Source organism: Vanellus vanellus (assembly GCF_965231255.1).
Source record: "Vanellus vanellus genome assembly, chromosome: 1".
NCBI lineage: Eukaryota > Metazoa > Chordata > Aves > Charadriiformes > Charadriidae > Vanellus > Vanellus vanellus.
Genome location: NC_138905.1, coordinates 96,399,230 through 96,418,549, shown reverse-complemented (window position 1 = coordinate 96,418,549; position 19,320 = coordinate 96,399,230). Strand labels below are relative to the sequence as shown.

The following is a 19,320-nucleotide window of genomic DNA, read 5'->3' as shown; positions in this document are numbered from 1 at the left end:
TATAGCAAACAGTTTTTTGAGTACTGCAAATGTTATTTTTGCATTTTAAGTGCAGCTTTCTTGGATAAAACAGTGAAATGTCTCTCAGCAATTTTTAGTTAATGGGAGTTTTGATATACCTGGTTTTATTTGCATGCAATTTAAGTGTTCAAATGGTAATCTCTTATCCTGAGATGTGGAAAGACCTTGTAATAAACCCCAGAAGATTATTTTAGGGGGAGCCTGATAATCTTTTTTAATGCTAATTCTCCTTTTCCAGTGGGAATGAATGATGTCATCCTGTCTCCTCCCACTGTGTAAACGAAGCTTGTGTCAAAGTGTTGCTGCCTCTTGTCACAGAGAGAACAGTTCACTTAAATGCTGCTGCAGTACTTTTGTGTGATACCTGTCAGAATCATTCCCAGTGCGAGGTTGGGTTTGTGACCATGTTGTCAAGATTGGTCTTTCTTCTTTTCTGTGGATATATTGCACTAAACCTGGGAAATGCTCAGAAATTGCCAAGAGGCAAGTAGCTATGACAACTTTCTGGGTTTTTGTTTGTTTTTCTGTTCTGGGGCTTTTTGTTTTTTAATGCTTGTGTTTTGCTGTGGAAATTTGCTCTCAACGTGTTAGGAATGATTAAAGATAATGGAAAAGATGAAAGAAGATCAGTCAACAGGGCAAGGTCCAGGTACAAAAGAGTAATTTTTAAGCTCTTGAATTAAACAAGCTTAAAAGTTTTCATGGGATATTGTGACTCTAGTGAGAAGTACCATGAAACAAAGTAACTGTATTTAATGATTTTATAATGATTTAGACAGCATTGTGCAGGTTTGTGGTTTAAGATCTTAAAGAAAATGTGACTTAGAAGCACCTTGTGATGTTGGTGGAAGATTTCAGTTCTGTCGTGAAAGAATTTTTGTGCTTTTCCTTTATATCCATTCTTAACAATTGAATAGGAATTGACTTTTGTAGGTCAGGTTGCGTGCATTTTAAGGGAGAGAAATATGATTTATTAAAACTTCCACAAGAAGAAAAAAATCCTCTAAACCTGTGTGAATATTTGTTTAACTATTTCTTTCTCCTGGAGTCTGGAAGTCCTGTAGATCTGCAAAGCTGGCAGGGATATCTTCCTTGCTAATGTGACCCATGTAACTTTGGCATTTTACTAGTATTGTATTACTGCGGGAAGAATAGTCATAGCATAAAATGAAAAGAATATTTCTATATCTAGATTGGAAAACACTTTGTAGTACCTTGGCATTAAAACAGCACTTTCACAACTGTTTCTGTACTGCACATATTGCTCTTACTTTATAGAAGTGCTTGCCTGAGTCCACTGTGCTTTGTAATGCATTTTACATCTGCAGTCTCTTGCAACCAGTAACGTTTAGAAAGGAAGCTGTGATTTAGTTCCTTATGAGAACATCTATTAAGAAATTAGCACTGTGAGGGCTAACAGGCGATTCTGTTTCATAGATGGGGAACCTAAAAGTGTTTTGGGAAGAAGAGGTAATTTTTCACCCCACGCCCCTCCCCGAGAGACTTTTTTTTAAAGATTTCTTTTTTCTTTTTCTTTTTTTTTTTTTTTTTAAGCTCATCTTCTGCAGCCAGTGTGGGTTTCAGCATTCTGCTAATAGGGGGGCAATGTGTAGTTTGAGTAACAGATAGATATGCAGTTGTTGTTCAAGTCAAGAAGTCTGTAAGACCTTAGTTTTATCAAAAAAGCAATCTATAAGTAAACTACTGTAGCAGTTTTCATAGGGGAGGATTATGTTGAACAGGAGGAACCTTGTATGTATTTCCTACTTTGAGGGAAGGAGCTTTTCTGGTGCTTGTCTTTTTAAATGGTTGCACTGGACTTTCTGCTTACTACCACAGAGCAGTGGCTGTAAATTTATGTTAACTGTGAAATTCAGTCAAAGCTACTGATCCACTTCAGTCAGTGGGAGATTAACTCTGGGATGCATTTTTTTTTTTTCCTGTCCTAAAATAACATTGCAGAAGTGAAGTTCTGTTTGCCAAATGCATATAGCTACAGGTGGAAACTTCATTTCTTTTTGATGAAATAGCTTTTTAAAGATTGTCCCATTGCAGTGTGGAAAGATCAGTCTAATTCTTTTGTTTGCAGCTGCCTCTTGGGTCTTTACATTGGACTGCATTGAAGAAACAAATGTATTGGTATCTAGCTGTTATCTGGAACTGTTCAAAAGATTGTCTTTTTATACAATTCTCTCTTGTTTGATAGGGAGTACAGAATTTTTTCATAAGCAAAGTACATGTTTGGATCTTTAAGTATTTATAAAATGAGGATATGGTAGTATTCTGTTAAGAGGGCTTCTCTGCTCTGCTAAACAAGCTTAAATTCCAGTGAATTCTTGTGCTCTTCAAGTCATGAACCATGTAACTCAGGATCCAGAGTCACTCCTGCCCTATGGGGAACAGTAGAATCAATTTCATAACAATGGAGAAAAATCACGCCAAACTCACTTTCTGGTGGTGCAGGTACTCCTGTGAACAGATTATCAGTGTAAATCTTGACGTTCTTACTACTGCTTTGGACTTGTAGCACTCAAGTCTTCTCTCCAGGAGGTGAAACACACTGATCTCTGGTCTCGTGGCCTGGGATTTCCTTTCAGTGATACAAGGTGGAAGGAACAACTTGCCTCCTGTAGCTGCAAAGGAACAAAGCCAGTACACCCTTTGGATGTCAGTGACTTCCAGAGCTGTTTGAGAGATTGTGTGCGAGGGCTGGAACACACATGACTCCCCTTCCCATGTATTTTTATACTTTGACCTCCACAAGTGTGTGTTTGACTAGAATGACAAAGAAAATGTTGTTGCTGTTTTCAAAAGAGTGTTCTTTATTGACAAATTCCTTGTTTAATTATTTTTACTTCAAAAGTTAAGGCACTGTTGGAGGAATAATTTGGAAACGATTCCAGCATGACTCAAGGAGTCAAAATCAGGGAAATATCAGTTAAAATGTCCAGTGGAAACTTTATGCTGCTTCTGTGTATCCTGTATTATAATAGTTTTGCCTGTACAGAAAATAGGCGTCTACTTATACCCGGTCCTAGTCTAGTGCCCTAAGTACAGGTGAAGACTCTGTCTCTTGCAGTTCTTTGTCACATTTACTGGAGCAAATGACAAGTGATGAGGAAGTTACAAGCTGTGTCATAATTCAGATTCTTTCTACGTTAAGATTTTACAGACATAAGTAAAGGCAATGTAATTGGAAAGGGAAGGTTGGTGAATATTTTGTTCTACTGTGGAGGCATTGCTTTTTTTACAGTCATGTTTGTGTTTCCTGAGTTTCTGTTTGAGGGATCAGCTGCTAAGAAAATTGTGTAGTCAGTGCCTATGGAGACTATGTGAGGGGCGGGAAATGATGATATGATTAGGGGTGGTCTTTTATCAAGTATTTGAGCCACTGTCCCTTCAACTTTATCCAGCTTCTAAAGCTTTCTTTTTCATCAGAAAGAAGAGAGACTTGGACATTTCCCACTTATTTTTGTCTCTTCCTTTCTGCCACTATGCCAGTGCCATCCAACATTCAATTTTTCAGTTCAGCACTGTTGTACTTGAAATATTTTAATGATGGGTAGAAACAGTTGCAATGCATAGGTGCCAGAGTTATAACTTGTCATACTTTCTCTAATTTTTATGATTTTGCGTAACAGAAACGTTCCATCCTTGAAGAATGCAGCATCGTCTCTCTAGACAGGAATTTAGTACAGACAAAGGTCTTGACTTAGAGAAGCAGTTGGTAAGCAGAGCATCCTGAATCTGAGAGGGAGATTAAGAAGCAAAGCCACAGAACCAAGAATAAACAAGTTACAGGACATAATCCACAAGATTGTACTGCCTTGTAAACCGTGTTTCACTGTCATCTTTCCAGCTGGACTTGATAGAAATGTTGAAGGCAACAGTTGTGGGACAAGTTCTTAGTGTTTGGTAAAAGAGCATTTCATGTTTTTTATTTTGCCAGTTGACTTTCCAGTTACAACACAGATGTGCATAGAAATGTACTTTTTCACTATAATCTCATTTCTGATAGCTTTTGTGTATGTTCATGTTCTGTTTTTCTTTGTTAGAGCTGAAAAGAATTTGGGGTTGATCCCTTTTTATAAACTTACAGTTTTATGAAGTTTTTAAAAAGAAGAGTCTAAATGTTTTTCTGGTTTGGTTTGGGTTTTTCTTCCCCATGTTTCTGACCTCTGTGGTTTTCCTGCTATTTGAATTAGTCATCAGGTAGATTGGAATTCAGGCCCATCCTTGTTCTGCTTTCCAGGATTCAGGCCTGTCCTGTTCTGCTTTCCAGGAAGGCCACAGGAAACCTTAATTCACCTTCCTCCTGGTTGCTGCCTTCTTAGGGAAAAAGAGTACAGACTTGACGTTCCTTATGGGACTATGTGAAAGAGCTTGATTTACAGACTCATGTAGGTAGAACTAGATCCAAAACTTTTTTTTCCTACAGTTCTCAACTGTGGGAATATGAAGGAAAAAATAATAGTTTTACCCTAAGGTTGTGGTTTGGGGTTTTTTTTTTGTAAGTATACAGGAATGTTAGAAAATGTTGTAGATAACTGCTAGCTAAGGTTTGTATTTATTGTAATTATAACTGACATGCCTTTGAGCGTGAATGCTATATTTACAGTATACTTCCAAACTTACCGTTGACATTTGTGACAGGAATGGGCTAATTTTATTCATAGCTAAATTTTCTGGCTATGCTATGTTATGTAATACTTCTTCCTAACCAGAGGTTAAACTCCGCATGTGTTTTCACTTACTGGTGTCAAGCAGTTAAAACAACGTTGAGTTATTTCAATGTATCACAGTCACTATACTGCAACAGACGAACCTTAATCTTTAAACTTTTGTGCCACCTCCCTCCTCAACAGCACCCCTTTGGTAGTTGTAGGATAGCAGGGCAGAAACTGTAAGTCAGGGAAAAGTCTCCTGGAAGTTGTTGTTTTTTTTTTTTTTTGAACGTATAATGAAGCTGGCATATCAAAATATCACAAAAAGAGTGAAATGACATGTGGTTTGTTTGTTATTTTTTTTCTGGTTTACAAAACATCTTTCCGGGAACTATTTTTCAAAATACACAATGCATTAACCTTAAAAAAACATATGCTAATGAAAGAGGGCCAGTTTGGACAAAACTATTGAATGTAATTTTTTTTTTTTGGTGTCTGGAAAGAGAAGTACAATATCAGTTTGATTTGTGTGAAATATATTTTTTATGTTTAGTGGCACGTAAATGACAATAAATTCCTATGAGAAATTTCAAAGGGTTCCTTTATCTGGTATAATTGAGTGGCTAGGGTTTTCAGTCAGTAGATATGTCATGGCAAATTTGGCTCGTTCTTTGCTGAAAATGAAAACAACCCATAAGAATGTTGCCATTATAGCAGCCCATTTAATCAAAGTTATCTTATCATGCAGACAGTTGTGTTCTAGGATTGCACAAAACCATATCAAAAGCCAGTATTGAGTGTCAGGCTTCCGAGTTCAAAGATAATCTGTAATACCAGAATTCCATTTTTATACTGGCACAGGCAGTGGTGTGACAGTGTGATGATACATATGGGTGGATTCCACCAGGATTAAACTCCATAGCGTATGAATGCCTCTAAAATGATCTCACTGCTGGGTAATCTGTAGAACCTTCCACCTCTTCATTTTAATTTTAATGTTCCAAAGTATCTCTTTCTGACTATTATTTTTTCAGTCCTCCTGCTTGTAATCTTTTGATTCTAGCCATTCCAGCAGGGCAAGCTACATAATCACTTGAGGGGAGAGCTACGGGCTAAATCTTGCTGCTGCTCTTTGGCCAGGCCTACTGTATATCGATAGTATAGTCTGTATATCTATTGACCGGTGGTACTGTGAATGGTCAATGGGTCTGAGGCTCCTTTGGAGTGTTTGGACTTAACCAGGTGCGTGCTACATATTACATGTGCAAACAGAAAGCTTTGTCTCCTCCAGGGGGAAAAATGGCTAGCAGTGACCTGCCGTAGTCAGAACTGTTCATACAGCTCCTAGTGGATTTCTTTTCCTTGGGGAAATTCAAGTGCAGGCTTGAAATTGTTGGTAACCTGGATAAATTTGTTGCTGTGGAGTGTTCTTGACTACTGCCTTTTGCAGGAGATGGTTGGAGACTTACTCACTAGCATGGATTATGCAGCAATGTCACATTGAATGTTGGTGTGAAGAGACACAGGTATCGGTGTTCTGGAAAGGCAGTGGCCTAAAATAGGTGCCATTAGCAAAACAGCCCAGTTTGCTCCCAAGTGGAAGAGGGCAGCCAGAACCAGGCCAGATGCCGCCCAGGCTTGCCTGACAGGCCGTAATTCAAATGCCCTTAGTTAGAATTTGTGTTTTCTACAATACAGGCCAATATGTATGTAATACAAGTTTGTTTTATGAAATATATATTTGTCTTATTTTGCTGTGAGGATAGCATTTGTGAAAATGACTACTGGCAGCATCATGAATGAAACCCTTGTGTGGGCAAGGCCTGGGCCAACTTTCCCAGCACAGCTGTCCCTCAAAACATACCAATCATACGCCGTTATACTTTGGCTAAATCAAACTTAAGCCTCCCAAATTGAGCAAACCAGTGTGTCATGTCAAGGTGAAGTAAAAACAGGTCAATTTTTGGACGACCAAGTGAATTGCTACTGTTGATGAAGTTGTGATTGTAATTATGGTCACCAGAAGTAAATGTTTTTGCACTCATTGCTTAACCAAAGTGATGTCATTAGAATGTGCAGGTATCCAGGCAAGGTTACGTAAGGATGGTCACGTTAAGAGTGTCAACCCAGAGTCTTCACCACTTCAGAGCTGCTGAATAAAATGCTGTTAAAGAGTTGAGGCAGTAGCTACTGGAGATACTAGATCTAAAGGCTGGGAGGTACAGAATGCTTTCTTTTCATTAGAAGAAAGCTAGTCTTCTCCCAGTCTGGAGGGGAGGAGCATTTGCTGCACTTGTTCAGAAGTTGGTAGACAAAAATCTAACCTCTGTTTTCGAAAACACTTTAGAGTTGTTGCTAAGATCCATCACTTTGTAGCGATTTAATATTATTTAGAGTGTTTTCTGGAAGAAAAATAAATGAGGCAAGTGAATCCATGATTTTTCTTAGGCTAATTGTAGCCATGTTTTTTATGCAAATCCTGTTTACTTTGAATGAATGTGTCAAGGCAGCAGGGCTCCATGTGAATAAGTCCACTTCAATAAAACCCAACATAATGAAGTACCTAAACCTCTGTGTGTGATTTGATTTTTATTTATTTAGTGTGTGTGTGCAGTGTGTTAACACTAGAGTGTTACTGTCGGTACTTAATAAGGGATTGTAATTCAGTGCTGTCATTCAAGCTGGAGAGTCAATGGCAAAATGGATTCGCAAAGTGTGAGGGAATTTCTTTGTTAGTGTTATTTCTGCATTTTTGTGGAATTTAAAGTTTTTGCACTGTTCTTGAAATCTGCTCGGTAAAAGCACAATTCAATAAAGCAGTAAGAGATTGCAATATTCTTTCCTCTCATCAGCAGTTGTGGCATTAGTTCATGAATCTATAAATGGCCACAGAGTGCTTGATATGAGTTTACATAATTAATACTTTGGGAACCTGGCCAGTTTAGGAGGACTGGCAGTGTGTGCGGGATAACATTATTTTTGAACTTGCATAGGGAAAAATCTTTTCTCCTTTAGTCAGCTGCTTGCCTCTACTTTATATTAATTATAAACTTTTTCTTTCTATGATGTAAAATTCTGGAATCATTTTAGAACACATAAAGTTGTGGTTGGTTCAAAAATACAAATATGTAAACTTGAAATGTCCCAGAAGGTTGTTTTCTGACTTTGAAGTGAAAACATTTTCTGGCAGTTTTGATTCCCTCATTGCTACAGTTCAAGCCTATACATGAACAAGAAAAATGCACAGCGAGAAAAATGCAAGACTTCAGACCTTATCACTTATCACTTTTCTTTTTAAATCTCAGTGTGTCTGTACAACATGCACAAACATATGCTGAAAATAAAGGAATGGGCGCAGTAGTCTGCAAGTCGGTAAGAAATTGCGCTTTGGGATACAAATATTAGGAAGAAAACTGTATTGTCTGACTTGAAAATTTTGGCAGAGTTCCATTATCTCTGGCTCACACAAACACTGAAGTGGTTGGATTAAATGGCAGGGCACAGTTTTTATTTATAGCACAGTGTACGCTGAAGCATGGCTTATTATACGGTTAGGGAAATGCCAGCAGTCAGGTTTGAGAACCATGAATTCTCTTAGTTTGAAGAAGAGCTGTCTTAGGTAAAAGTGAGGGGGTTACATGTTCAGCTGGAATCAATAGGTCTCCTTCTTTTGTCATAAAGCTTATTAACAGCTGTTTACTGTTGTGGACATGACTATGAAATTGCTTCACACTGATAGTCCATTATTGGCCCCCGTACTGATGAGAAACAGCTTTTAGCTATGCTATGATAAAATTACAAACATAAATACTGCATCTCTTCAGCATTTCTTCCTGCTTTTTTTTTTTTTTAATTATGAGGAAGGCAAAATCTGGCAATTCTAATAAAAATGTCTCCCTGCTCGTGTCAATTATTCAGTGCTCCTTAGTAGGTGATAAATCTGCTGTGACTCAGTTGGTGATGGTGGAGTAGTTAATTTATGTTGTCTGTTTATCAAGTCTTTGTATAAACGTCATAAACAAGATTTTTAAAGGATTGAAACACTAGTGCAAACTTTTTGAGCTAAAGAACTTGTTTTGAATTTTGGGCAGATTTTGTGATTCTTGCTCTAATGGAAGATTTATAATTAGGCTAAACTTGCATGCAAGTAAGCGAGTCATGAGGGTGGTTTCACACAGAGTCGTTGTGGGATCTAGGTCATTTTTGGTAAATGCATTGTGTCAAATTTTACTTACTGTAATATTCCAGGCTTTTATCAATACCCCTGTACTTGCCCAGGTTTAATAATGTGGTCAAATAGCAGCTGATAAAAGCATTCATATGTTGTTAATGTGCAGTAATAAATTCTTAGAAAGCAAAGTTTCTCAATAATGTAACAGAAATTTATTGTGTTCCCTTTCCACTTGGAAATAATTACAGAAATTAGTAATTGATGTCATATGCTATTAGTATATTTATTTGAAGGGAATGTAAGGTTGTTCATCGTATTAAGGCTGAAGAAAAATTACAAATGCTCCACCACACAAAGGAAATGGATACTCTTAATTATCACAGAATCACGGAATCACGGAGTTTTCAGAGTTGGAAGGGACCTCGAGAGATCATCTAGTCCAACTCCCCTGCTAAAGCAGGATTGCCCAGAGCACATTACTCAGGACTGCATCCAGGCGGGTCTTGAAAATCTCCAGAGAAGGGGACTCCACAACCTCCCTGGACAGCCTGTTCCACTGCTCTCTCACCCTCACTGTAAAGAAGATTTTCCGTGTATTTGAACGGAACTTCCTATGTTCTAACTTGTGCCCATTACCCCTCGTCCTGTCACTGGGAACCATTGAAAAGAGCCTGGCTCCATCCTCCTTCAACCCACCCTTTAGATACTTGTAAGCATTAATAAGGTCTCCCCTCAGCCTTCTCTTCTCCAGGCTAAAGAGTCCCAGCTCTCTCAGCCTTTCCTCATAAGGGAGATGCTCCAAGCCCTTAACCATCTTAGTTGCCCTTCGCTGGACTCTCTCCAGCAGTTCCCTGTCCCTCTTGAACTGGGGAGCCCAAAACTGGACACGGTATTCCAGTTGTGGCCTCACCAGTGCAGAGTAGAGGGGGAGAATGACCACCTTCAACCTACTGGCCACACTCTTCCCTATGCAGCCCAGGATTCCATTGGCCTTTTTGTCAATGCCCTATTTCACAGTAGAAGTCTCAGGCATTGTGAATAGTTTTTTCCATGACCTGGCTTTTCTAGATATTTTTTTCCATTAATTTGCTTTTGTATCATTAAAATATTTGTCAGTTGTCAAACAAAATTAGCACAGGAAATACCATCTCATTTTAAAATTCTGTGAAGTCATGAAGCGGTATTTATCTACTTAATATATTCTTAAGTCAGAAGACATTTCTTGAGAATTAATGTAATCTACTGCACACTGCATTTCAAGATCAGAGATGAGAGACATAACTTTCTACATACCATAAATTCTCCACGAGCAATTGGATAGATGCCTGAATGAAGTACAAGTCAAAATGCAAAGTCAATCATATACAGAATGCCTAGCTGATGGGTCTGTGCATAGGTGTACAAGCCCCTATCCTGCGCCAAAATTAGCATAAGCCTTCCTTTGGTGTAGCTGGCAGTGTTTTCTTTAGTGGAATTTTTATTTTTTTTCAATAAAACATTGGATGGAGATTTTAATTTTTTTTTAAGTAAATATGTACATAGAAAGATGGGTTAGAAGTAGAGATTATTCCTTGGTGCTTTCTTTCGTCTCTGTAGATAAAAGGCAATGTCGTGAAAATGGGGCAGCTGCTGTAATGGATAAAGAATTTGGAAATATAGTCAGAGCATATAAACTCTATATTGTCTGCCACATCCTGGGTAGGAAAGGAAATAGGTGGGAAAACAGATGAAACTTTCTTAGTAGCAAAAATAAATATCTGTGACTTATCTTAGTACTCCCTTAATCATACACATAGCATTTATATGTTGTACACTTACTCTAAATGTATTTGTTTTCCATTTTTTCTAATTCATTGATTTAGAACAATTTACTTCATATTTTAGTTTTCTTCAGATGAGTTAACAATGCCTCTGCTTCCCAACGTGTTCACAGTACTGAAAAAAATAATTTCTGCCAAATTTTGGAATTCCATATTACTTCCTAAAATCATCAAGTATATCTCTTATTAGTGGTGTCTATTTTCACCCTCTTTAATTAAAGACTTACTGAAGTCTGTTGCTTCTTTCTTCAGACATTTTCTTGAACTGTGAAAGCTTTCCTTTAATCTTTGCAGAGATGTTCCAAATGTGGAACAATATAGAAGATAAAAAGGGTGACCTGTGATTTTTCTTAATCTGTTACTTTTTTTTTTTTTTTTCATAAGAAGACGGATCATCAGCCTTGAGATCCATCTCGTCTAATGGTGCAAGATGAGATACATTTTCCAGCTGGAAAAACTATATGCAGTTGGAATCAATCCTTGTAGGACTCAGCTGTATCCAGCTAGTGTCATAGACATGTGTGAGAATGTTCAGTTTGGAGACCAAGCGCATAAGTGAAACCACTTTATTTTGACCGCTCTGTTGGAAACACTGACCAACTTTTAATTTTTTTTTCGTTTGTGTCGATAAATTTCTAAACTGAAAGGGAACAACTGGTTAAAAGCTTTGCTGATAGGCTTGAAAGCATTGACAAGACCAAATTACAGTTCTTAAAGTGTAACAGCATTTCATATTTGATTACTGGTTTTGTTAACTGATGAAGTTTGCTTATTCTTTCTGAGTTTAGAATGTGATACACAGCAACACCTAAGAGTTCTTATGTATGCTTCAGATATATACCCAGACATGGGTTCAAGTTATGTCAGGGCAGGTTTAGATTAGATGTTAGGAAGCATTTTTTCACTGAAAGGGTTATTAAACATTGGAATAAGCTGCCCAGAGAGGTGGTGGATTCACCATCCCTGGAGGTGTTTAAGAAAAGGGTAGATGAGCTGCTTAGGGACATGGTTTAGGAGTGGTGGTGTTTTTATCAGGGTAGGTTAATGGTTGGACTTGATGATCTTAAAGGTCCCTTCCAACCTCACTGATTCTATGATTCTATGATTCTATGATTCTATTTAATTGCTTTATCAGCTGTCTCTCTGAAAAGTGCAGAACTTATTCCAAAGTTAAAACATAGAATATTGCAAGCACTAGTGCCAAGTGCACATCCAAAGCTATTAATCCTTGCACTATTTGAAGTCCTGTATGGCTTGGATATTAGAAGATTCTGAGCACAGATCTCAGATACTTTGCATGATCATATGATAGTTGCAATTTTGGAAGTGAAAAGCCATCATAACTTCAGAGAAGGGATGATCCCATTTGATTTTCATCTTTTGATGCATATTAGTTTAAAGAGGCCTGTTTCAACTTTACACAGCATAATGGGGGATATATAAATAGAAATAAAGTCCCATTAGACAGTAGCAAGGTACTAAGTACATTCTTGCATACATTTAAGAATTGTTAAATGTCTTATGCTGTCATGGGAATGGTCCCTATGTATGCAATCTCAATGTGATGGGCAGATTGCACTTTTCTGTTTCTAGATGTTTCTGCTAGAAATAGATTATTACATTACCTCCTGAGGAAATACTTGTTTCTGTTCAAGGATATCTTATTTTAGATACCTTTTATTTGATCTTTCGAGAACCTGTGAACAAAACCACAGACTGGACAGTTGTTCTCCAGAGATGGGCACAGGTGTGTTTACTTAAATACTAAATCTTGACAGAGGAACAAACCATTCAAATGCACTGATGTATGAGGAGTGCAGCAGTGTCTGTCTCACTAAATGCACTGCCATTCTGTAAAGATGATTTAAGAAGGTAGCTTGATGGGTACCTATTTCTGAATGGGTGTCTCAGTCTAGTTTGTATCCCTCCAATTTGAAAGCAGATCATTATGTACAACTCATCTTCTTTTATTTGCCCAACCCAAGTGCTTTTCCAAGTGTACACAAATCACAAAACATTCTCCCTCACTGAAATGAGTTGAGGAATTACCGTGGATATTGCTGGAGAACCGGAAAAACTATCAATGGGGACTTTGGAGTTTTAACTACTGACTGCTAGTCTTCAAGCCCAGTTTTCCATCTGCCGTGTAACCCACACATCCGGTCTGCATTTCTCCAGTTTGGCTGAAAGGATACCTGTGGAGATTGTGTCAAAGTAAGTGGCATTCACCACTTTCGCCTTGTGGGGGAAAGCCAGTAATAGCATTACAGAAGGCAGCAGGGTTGGTCAGACACAGCATGGCTTCAGTAAACTTGTGCTGGCTGTTCCAAATAACCTTTTTGTTCATCATGTACATAGGTGTGACCATCTGTTCCCGGCGCCTGAGGTTAGACTGAAAAGCTTGCAGTTTCCTGGATGCTCTTTCTTGCCCTTACTCAAGCAACTGCAGTGAGATATTTTTCTGTTTTCGCATGACAAATTAATCTTGCCTCTACCTGGCAGTTCTCTTATGCTTATTAGGCTTATCTATATACGGAAGAGATCACGGTTTACTGGATTTTTGCTATCTATATGTTAGAGATAAGGAGTGGGATATTGGAATTCAAGCATAGCATTGGGGAGGGCAGCCCTTCTTGAGGCTTTATGGTGTATACTTAGAGGTGCAGGAGGAAAACCTGTAGCCTTCAAGTGAGGAAATACTCATTTCTACAAAGAAACACGGGGCTGAAATGGTCTTCCTGAAATCATTTTGACCCCCTTGTTCTTATTCCTGAGGCAGTTTGTTCCAGAGCTTCACTGCCTTTATCAGTTTTCCAGCTATCTTCCTTGCTACATTTTACGTCACTTACTTCTGCTCTCCACAGATATGGAGCAGAACTGCTTTCCCTCAGGGGTTGGTTTGTTTTATATATTTGGATACTGTCTTCATATCTACCTATGTACTTCTCCTCTAAGCTGGATGACTCCTATGTATTCAGGCTTTTTTCCTGGGTAACGTACTCTGTACCTCTAGTCATCAACTTTGCTTTTTTTTCCATGGATTTTATCAAGTTGGTCTACTTTATAGTGCTTTATGCAGAAGAAAAGGTTCACGTGTACTGGCTTATTAGTGGTAAGAGATCCTTTTAGAAGCAAGGACTACAGCATAAAAAGACTGGGTGCCAACTCTTCAGATTTACAATAGAGAATGCAACAATGTTGAAACATACCTAGATATGTTGGTCATTTGGAGACTCATGGATTAATTTACAATTTAAGAGTTGGAAATACATGCTGGTGTCAAATTTACTCTGTTAGTATAGCTTGCTTATATTGCTAGCTGCCTAAATACTACTGTCTTTTGTCCTTAAAAATAACCATGGGCTGAATCAGGTGCTTAAAAAATAACCATGTGCTGAATCAGAGAAGGAGGTAAAAAAGAGAAAAAGCTATGAAAACATCTAAGCCAATGTTACAGAATACTGATCTGAAGGGTTGTTCTTTAAATTGCTTAGAGTATGGCAAGTAAAGTAATCCTTATCACGGAAGATTTTAGTATATGACTGCCTATTTTGTTCTACAGATATAGGAAAACATGCAAATATCAATTTAAGACTGCTTGGGTTTGTTTTTTAACATTAATTCAAAGATGCCTTATTCTAACACAGTAGAAATGATACTTTCTTACCATCAGTTATTTCATATTCTTCTTTTAATTCTGACTCCTATTTTCCCAAAATATTTCAAAAAAAAATCCCGGATGAATAGTCACACAGCAAATCAATCCAAAAGGTATGTACTGAAAAAAAAAAACCAAACAAAATTATGTATTCTGATGTAATATGTAGTGATCACATGTAAGAAACAGATTTTAAAATGACTGCTACAATGTGAGAAACTCACTGCAATCTGGGTACACATCAATCCATGTAGCAGACTATCTGTGCGCTCAGTAATGAATGATAACTTAATGGATTATAAAGTATAGCATTTTCACTCTTCTGAAAGGCAAGTGCAGTTGTAATTCCAGATACTATTTTTCATCACGTCTTTGATTTTTTGGTTCTTCAAAAATGCATTGATATTTGTAGATCAGAAGTGGTTTAAGGGAATGGTGATGCTAAATGCTGCCTGCCATTGAATAGGTAATGGCAGTGGTAATGCTAAGCGCTGCCTGCCAATTAACATGTTCTTAAGAAACCTGTTGCATTAAGGTCCGCAGCCTTTAATACTGAGCACTTCAATCTATTTATAATTTGTAGGCATGGCCAGACCAACACCATCTGAATTCCTCACCTGCTTGAGTTCTTAGTATCTTTTTGACTTTTCCCTATTGAGGTGCTGTTATTAAGGAAAGTCCGTATTTTTATTCAGCTGATCAGCTTTAAAATAGAACTATCTTAGATGCGGCCATGTCTGAAGACCACATTTCTCTTCTGGTGTTTGCATTAGCTGATGCTCTTTGCAGGCTTAAAAGGCAGCTAGACCTAGAAAACTTGGGGGCTTTTCTTGCTCTCCGCAGTCTTCTACACGCCTTTATTGCATATTTTTATGCAGAATCTTTCAGGTTCTTTGGCCAAGGTACAGGTTTTTTTTCATAGCCTAGCCTGGGTGGAGTAGCCTTGGACCTATTTCCTTGGACAGGAGAAGGAGCCAGGATTGGAAAGACCAGCTCTTCTGGGCAAGATGCAGTCACTGTCTCATCAGCTCTGTCCAGGTGGAGTTGCATCAGCCAGAAAAAGACATGCCAGGCCAGTCTGGAAAAAAATCCAACAAACAACTAGCTCAGAGAGTAAATCCAGGGGAACAATGCTGTGGAGATCATAATTACATCAGATCCAAATGAAGCTTTATCCTATTCCAATAAGTGGTCCATAGTCTAAACTGAAATAAGGGTATGAGTTTGTTTTATTAGCAAGGAGTTCTTTCATGGAAAAATAATTTTTTTTGAAGTTTTGTGGTTTGTGTGCTGTTGATTTGAAAAGTAATATTTATCAAAAATTATTCAACTTGAAGGAATTTCAGGGAGCATTATGCATTGAAACTAACAGATAGGCTTTGTTCTATCCCTAACCTTCAAAAATGTTGACTTTTTTAATGTTGAATTTTATTTAAATTAAATTTTTAACACACTTATTTGACCTTTAAACACAACCAAGTTTACTGAATGGGCAAAGAAAAAAGTGGAATTTTCTCAGATTTAAAAGGGCCCTCACAGTACATCTCTTCCTATGGAGGTGTTAGTTTAGTTACTGCCTTCAACTGAACACCAGTATTGAGGGGTTTTCCTACTGGATATGTCAGATATTTGTACTCCTTTTGTGATGAATTTCTATTATAAATGAAATTTCCAAAATCACCTCATGACATGAAAGAAGTACGGAGGGGAATTATAATTTATGCTTTTTTATTTGCTGTATGCAGTCTGTTAAGAGTGTTGATATGCCTAAAAAAAAGTTGCCATCTTTCAAATAAAAATATCTTAAAGGCATACACAAGAAAGGATTTATTTAAAAATCTCTTGAAAGCATCTTTATTCTGAGTTGGGCAAGTAGTAAAGTTGGAATTCTAACAGATTATTCTTGTACCACAAGACAACTGATGGCAGAATGTCCACCTGACAACTGAGGTTGTTAAATGCAATTTTTGAAAAAAAGTTAATGGACCAAGTGTTTGTGTTGTGGTTGTGCTGGCTGAAAAGATTTCTTTCAGTATTGAGAGAAGCTAGAAAATACAGTATGGAGGGCTACATGAAAGGAAGACTTTTTTTTTTTTTTTATTGTGTTTTTTTTTTTTTTTCCTTGAAGTTAGCTTGCTACAGCTTGTTATAGTTTATTTCCCAGACAGACTTAACTGAAATTCTATATTTACTGTTGGCTGACATAAGGTGGCTTCCTCTTTAACACACAGATCCTCCTCAGAGGCATCCAACTCTCTTACTAGACATCAGAAGTTAGATGGAATTTAGGTTGTCTGCATCTTTCTTTGGTGATGTCTTTTCTTCTCTTTTAAATTACTGCAAGTTATAGGACAGGTTGTGCTTACCATGCTATCACATCTACCCTCTTAGTTACAGTGGGAGTTGAAAAGAGGTGCTAACTGCAAAACCTAATAAGGTGGAATCAATTACTGGTTTCTGGTTATCAATATTAAGTAATAAGCCTCGATAATAAGGCTTAAAATAACAAACTTTATTAATCCTATCTATCAAGCGTCATAGTCAAAATAAGAAAAACCTACCATTTCTGTATTAAACAGTGTAATTGTAAGTGGGAAAAAAAGTAGCATTTCGAAATAAAATGTTTGCTTCTGCTCCTCAGTTGCTTCCTTGAACCAACAAACTGGTTTTGAAATGAAGATTCAATAGTCTGGGGCAGAGAAACTCAGGTTAAGGAGAGTGTTAGGACTGGAACAGGAATTGTACTGCTGAAACTTTTCTGATTGCTCATCCCTAAAAATGTGCTAGTGGATCTCAGTGTAATAAATGTTGGTCTGTAGGTAAGAATAACATTGCTTTTGTTCATCTTTTTTGGAAAATGCCTGAGCAGAGAGATCCTGTGAGTGTAAGCTGAAAGCTTATGAGTTAGGCTAGTTTTGTAGATACGTGTGTGTGTGTGATTTGCAAAGTTAACTGCTGCATGTTGACAGCCTATTTTTCTGACGTAAAGTTAGACTCGTGTACAGTGTGTAGGCATAGTAATATTTTGAAAAAAGAATTTAATTGGGGAACTTCAGTTGCAACTGACAAAACTATGCGCAATGCTTTTAGCTTACTCTCTCGTATTAAGCTATTCTTTGTTGGCCTTTTTAACGATACGGTCTGACTGGCACCTATTTTCATCATTCAGAGTATTTATTAATGTGGATTTTGTAGCTAGGAGTGTTGGTATTTTAGGTAATCTGTGATGAGAAAGATGACCTAACATTGTCCACAGCTCCCTGACCAGAGGATACAAAGACGACAGACAGATTTTCCGCAGAAGTGCACAGCAGTATGACAAGAGGCACTGGGGACAAGTTGGAACATGGGAAATTTCAGTTAGATATTAGGACTTTTTTTTTTTTTTTAAACCACAAGGATGATAAATACAGGAACAGGTTACCCAGAGATGTTATGGAATCTATGTCCTTAGTGGCGTTCAGGACTCGGCTGGACGTGGCCCTGAGCAACCTCATCTGCTCAACCTCGTCTGCTGTGAGCAGGGGTTTGGACTAGATGACCTACAGAAGTCCCTTCCATCCTAAATTATTCCATGATTCTATGGCTGTGGCTGTCTTAGAAGTGTGTCTTGTTTATTCTACTGCATAGAAACAGAACTATTTTTAAATGTTTCCCATTTTAAGCTATATTTGGTTTTGAGCCAAACAACTAATATTTCTCCATGTTTGGGAGCCAAAGTAAATAGAGAAATGTAAAATAGCAAAAATAAAAGTTGCACAGTGTTAGATTATCATTGAAATCTTGGCTGGGGGCACTATGGCACCAGATTTGGAAAATGAAAACACTGCTGTAAACGATTTGAATGTTATGTGAGGTGGTGCTCACAAATAGATGGTGCGAATATATTTTCTTAAGGCATGCTTCATTTGTCTAGCGCTCTGGGAGGCAGTGCTAGATCTTGCCTTCATGCCCTCTAAAATCTTTGAAATGGTGAAAAACAATTTCAATGTAAGGCAAAAGGAATTCTGATGACGAAGCCAAATTTGCTGTAATACAGTACAGCTGTATTTACCCTCTAGTTTTGTAGGGCAGAGTTCAAGGCTTTTCAGTCTATGGATAAAAACAAAAAAATAGGACTGTATTTGATCATGAGAGACCCTACACACTTAAAACATACCACTAGAATAATAGAATAAGTGAAAGTAACTTCTTGTCCAGTGTTGCTTTTGCTCAGCCTTCAACAAAGGAGGCAAACAAAAATATAAGTTGCCAAGATGAATTTATTTCAAAATAAAAAATGGTTACTTTATTTCATTTGTGCTTCACTCTTGAAGTTTGTTGCTATATCAGCACCTCAGGCTTACTTCTGAATGTGTTAATTATTAGTTAATAAATTATAAGCCAGCTGTTGACATATCTTCTTAAGTTGAAGAGAGAAATAGAGTGCTCTTCAGCTGAAGATACATTATTTGACGGGGCCAAGATATATTTTGGGGTTTGGGTAGAAACAGCCAATTAATTCAAATTCCAGTCACCTCATCACCTAAGTTCTCTCACGTTCCTTGAAAGAGAGGAAAATCAAACCAGCTGGTAATTTTAACTAACTCCACATCTATCGTTACCAACAATATTGTAATGATATAGGGGGGCATGGGACACAGAATTTCAAAGGCTTTAATTCTCTGTTACTGAACCAAAATTTTTTTGTTTGTTCTTTTGGGAAACGAACTCTTAGGTGGCTTTATTTGCTTTTGTAGGTCAGAAATACCAGTGTTCCCAATGCTGAATAAATACTGCTTTAACGCAGCTAGCCCAGTGAACCATTTCTGTTTATCTCCTTACTTCTGTCCAGTTATTAAATAGCAAAGGAATTATATAAATCTATTCTTAGTAGTTACTGTTTTGCCTTTCAGACTGCTTTGCAATGGTGATTTCTTAGGGGGATATTAGACTTGAACCAAAGGGCTTTGACTAAACTTTTGATGTGAAAGTAGAAGTTGAAAA

At 37.6% G+C, this 19,320-nt stretch overlaps 1 protein-coding gene across 1 annotated transcript in view; it reads left to right on the top strand.

Annotated features, from left to right (window-relative positions):
- Positions 1-425: 425 nt before the first annotated feature.
- The window catches only part of ABI3BP (ABI family member 3 binding protein), a gene marked incomplete at its 5' end in the record, with an annotated part of 170,381 nt that continues 151,486 nt past the window's right edge, over positions 426-19,320 (top strand). The window contains one exon of the mRNA XM_082487505.1: positions 426-504. Within this exon, the coding sequence (XP_082343631.1) occupies positions 426-504 (79 nt within the window). The remainder of the gene's footprint in view (positions 505-19,320) is intronic.